At 36.4% G+C, this 3,037-nt stretch overlaps 1 protein-coding gene across 1 annotated transcript; it reads right to left on the bottom strand.

Annotated features, from left to right (window-relative positions):
- Positions 1-208: 208 nt before the first annotated feature.
- Positions 209-1,072, bottom strand: LOC111381175 (zinc finger protein 3-like). Its single transcript, XM_023004918.1, has one exon. The coding sequence runs from the start codon at positions 1,070-1,072 to the stop codon at positions 209-211; it is 864 nt and encodes a 287-aa protein (XP_022860686.1).
- Positions 1,073-3,037: the final 1,965 nt, after the last annotated feature.

The raw sequence follows: 3,037 nt of genomic DNA, 5'->3' as shown, positions 1-3,037 counted from the left end.
AGAGAGAGAGAGAGAGAGAGAGAGAGAAACTAACTACAATTAAGCACCCGTTTGGTACCCATTTTTGTAAGAATGAGAATGAAATGTTGTCGTTACGGGATCCACAAAAAGAGATAGAAAGTCAATTAATCAAATATGATGATTTGATATGATGAATAACAGTCATGTTTTTTTATTTTTGTGGTCAAAGAATGAAAATCAAATGGGCTTAAAGCTTAAGATTTAAATCAAGGCCTGATTCATCATCGGGTTGATTCAGACTACCCAATCTCAGCCGTTGACTATTGCCTTCATTCCTCTTGCTTGTTGATGAATTATGATGATCAAGATCAATATGGTTATGCCCTAAATCAAGAATTGAACCCCTTTTTTCAAACTTTTCAAGGCCAAATCCACCATTGATTTGATTATATGATAAACCCTGCAAATCAGGGTTCATGAAAAATGCCCTGGAAATTTTCTCGCGGCCAAAACGAATGTCATACGGATTATAAGACTGCTTATGGATCATGGATTCTGGTCGGACCCCAAGTGACGATCTGTTAAAACTACCATAAAAAGGGACTTGTGGGAAGATGGAGTAGGGATAGCATGAATAGGCCGGATGGTGGCCAAAAGGCGTTGCAGCCGCCGCTTCCGCCACCCCATGGCAGCGTTTGGCCAGTGCACGCTCCTGTTTATGGGCATTCTGGTGGCCACCCAGTGCCTGAGAAGTCGAAAACTCCCTCTTGCAAAAGCTGCAAGTGAATGTTTTCGTCTCAGTACGACGTTTTGAGCCATCGTCTGATGACTTGCTCGCCGGAGAAGAACCTGAGTTTAATGAGTTAAACAGGTTGAGTTCAAAATTGGAGGCTGCTGCTACATCGTTATTGTCATTATTGGTCAACTCATCATTGGCAGCAAGCTTGAGATCCAACTCAGGCTTTGAATCATATCCTTCTTCAACCTTTTCCTTCATTTTTGGGTTCTTCTTCTGATCATCATCTGAATACTTTATGACATGGGCTTGTTCAGATGCAGCAGAAATACTGGATGCTTCAGACTGGCACGGCTCTTGACCATGGATTTTCATTGCTTAACAAAAATATGTACTTTTTTTTTCGTTTGGCTTTTCAAAGTTTGATTGAGGAAGAATGAGGAGAAGAAGCTTGTTTAAGTAATGGAAAAAATTAATGATGAATCCCTTGAATATAGAAAGATATCCCGTTATGCCTTATTGCATGGTGTTATATATGCAAATTAAGAAGATAACAAAGTTATTAGTTTGCAAGGTTAACATGCAATAGCTTACCGAATATATACATTCATATATAAGATAAATGGATACAACTCGTCGATATTTTGGACTCGATGAAATTGGAGTAGGTTTAAAGTACAATATAAATGTCCTATAAATATATATTAATTATATTACAAGTTACAAGTGATGACAGCTACCTCGTATGCAGTTTAGGCTTTGAACTTTCTTGTATAATATGGAAATTAGTAATATTGTTAGGCTCCTCTTTATTAGGAATAATTATTTATTTACTTCTAATTATAATTGTATCTTTGTCTTAATTACTAGAACGGGTTAGAGAATGCAATATGGAAAAAATGTAAATTTAAAATTTTTTTGAGTAAAAGAATTAAATTTAGGGGAAATTGCAGCTATGGTACCAAATCTTTTATTTGTGTTATCAACGATACCAAACCTTTCAAAATTCACATCTGAAGTGACATTCGTTTGATCGTTAATTTACCCAAACAGTAAACTTTAAAATATTTTGACTAATTTTTAAAAGGGCAACATAGTAAATTTACATTTTCTTACAAAAAAAAAATTATAATAATTATATATATATATATATAAAAAAAAGGGAAACCCCAACCTCGCAACCGCTTCTCCTTCCCCAACCCCCATGCTCCAAAACCAAAATCACCCCACCAGCGGCAGTGTCATCACCGACCCTCAACGATGGCACCGGAACCATCACCCAAAAGGCATTCCATGGAACTATATTCAACTTGTATTACTATTTCTTGCTTCACTCACACTCAATTTCTCACCAGACACAACACTCTTTTTCAATTCCAAATGCACAACTCTGTCACTCATCTGAGTTAACTTGTTCTGCAACAGCTACATCTCAGAGTTAGACCAAGTCAGTTTCGATTCCAGAGACCCTTTCGATTGCATGGGTGAGTCCACTTGTTGATATGCTATGCCTTGGTTTCTTGTATTTTTTCTAATTTTTTATGTTGCCAACGAGAGGATGGAAGGTATGAGGTTTAGGGTTTTTTGGGATTTTTTTGTGACTGAGCTAAATGGGAAATGGACCCTTCAACCGGAGGAAACAAGGGTAAATGCAGGCGACAGCTAGAGAGATTAAATGAAAACGAACACTCAAGGTTTTTCTTGGAATTCAAATTTAGGGAGATCGATCTTAGGTTTGACTGGTGGTTGGCAATGGAGGATGATGGTGTTTTAGTAGGCCATCGACGAAAATAGTTGTTGTTGGGCACTTTGATTTGTCGCCAATGTGAATGGGAAGGTCAAAAGGTGGCAATAGCAACAGAAGATGAGGTGAAAATGGAAGTTGAAAAGCAATGGAAGAAGGCGTTGGTACCAACGGTGATGCCGGTGTTCGATGGCTGTGGATGATTTTCAGGGCAGTGGGTGGTTGGGGTTTTGGTTTTGGTTTTTTGATATAATTATTATAATTTAATTTTTAAGAAAATGTAAATTTGCTACCTTTTTTAAAAACTAGTAAATTTTTTTGAAAGTTACTATTTGGGTCAACTAACGGTCAAATGAATTATTTGAATTTTAGGTGTGAATTTTTGAAAAGTTTGATGCCGTGGATGGAGCAAATAGTATGCTTGGATCAAATCTGCCATTAGATAAAAGATTAATTGGTATTGTGATTGCAATTTTCTCTTAAATTTATTACTAATTTAAGTACACGATTGGGTAAAAAGGTACATTTTGATATTTGTAATCATAAAAGAATGGACATAAACGGAATTAAGAATTAAATTCTTAATAACTGTTGTT

Source organism: Olea europaea, unplaced genomic scaffold (assembly GCF_002742605.1).
Source record: "Olea europaea var. sylvestris unplaced genomic scaffold, O_europaea_v1 scaffold2266, whole genome shotgun sequence".
NCBI lineage: Eukaryota > Viridiplantae > Streptophyta > Magnoliopsida > Lamiales > Oleaceae > Olea > Olea europaea.
Note: the sequence above shows the minus strand (reverse complement) of the source record. Positions and strands in the feature narration are given on the sequence as shown.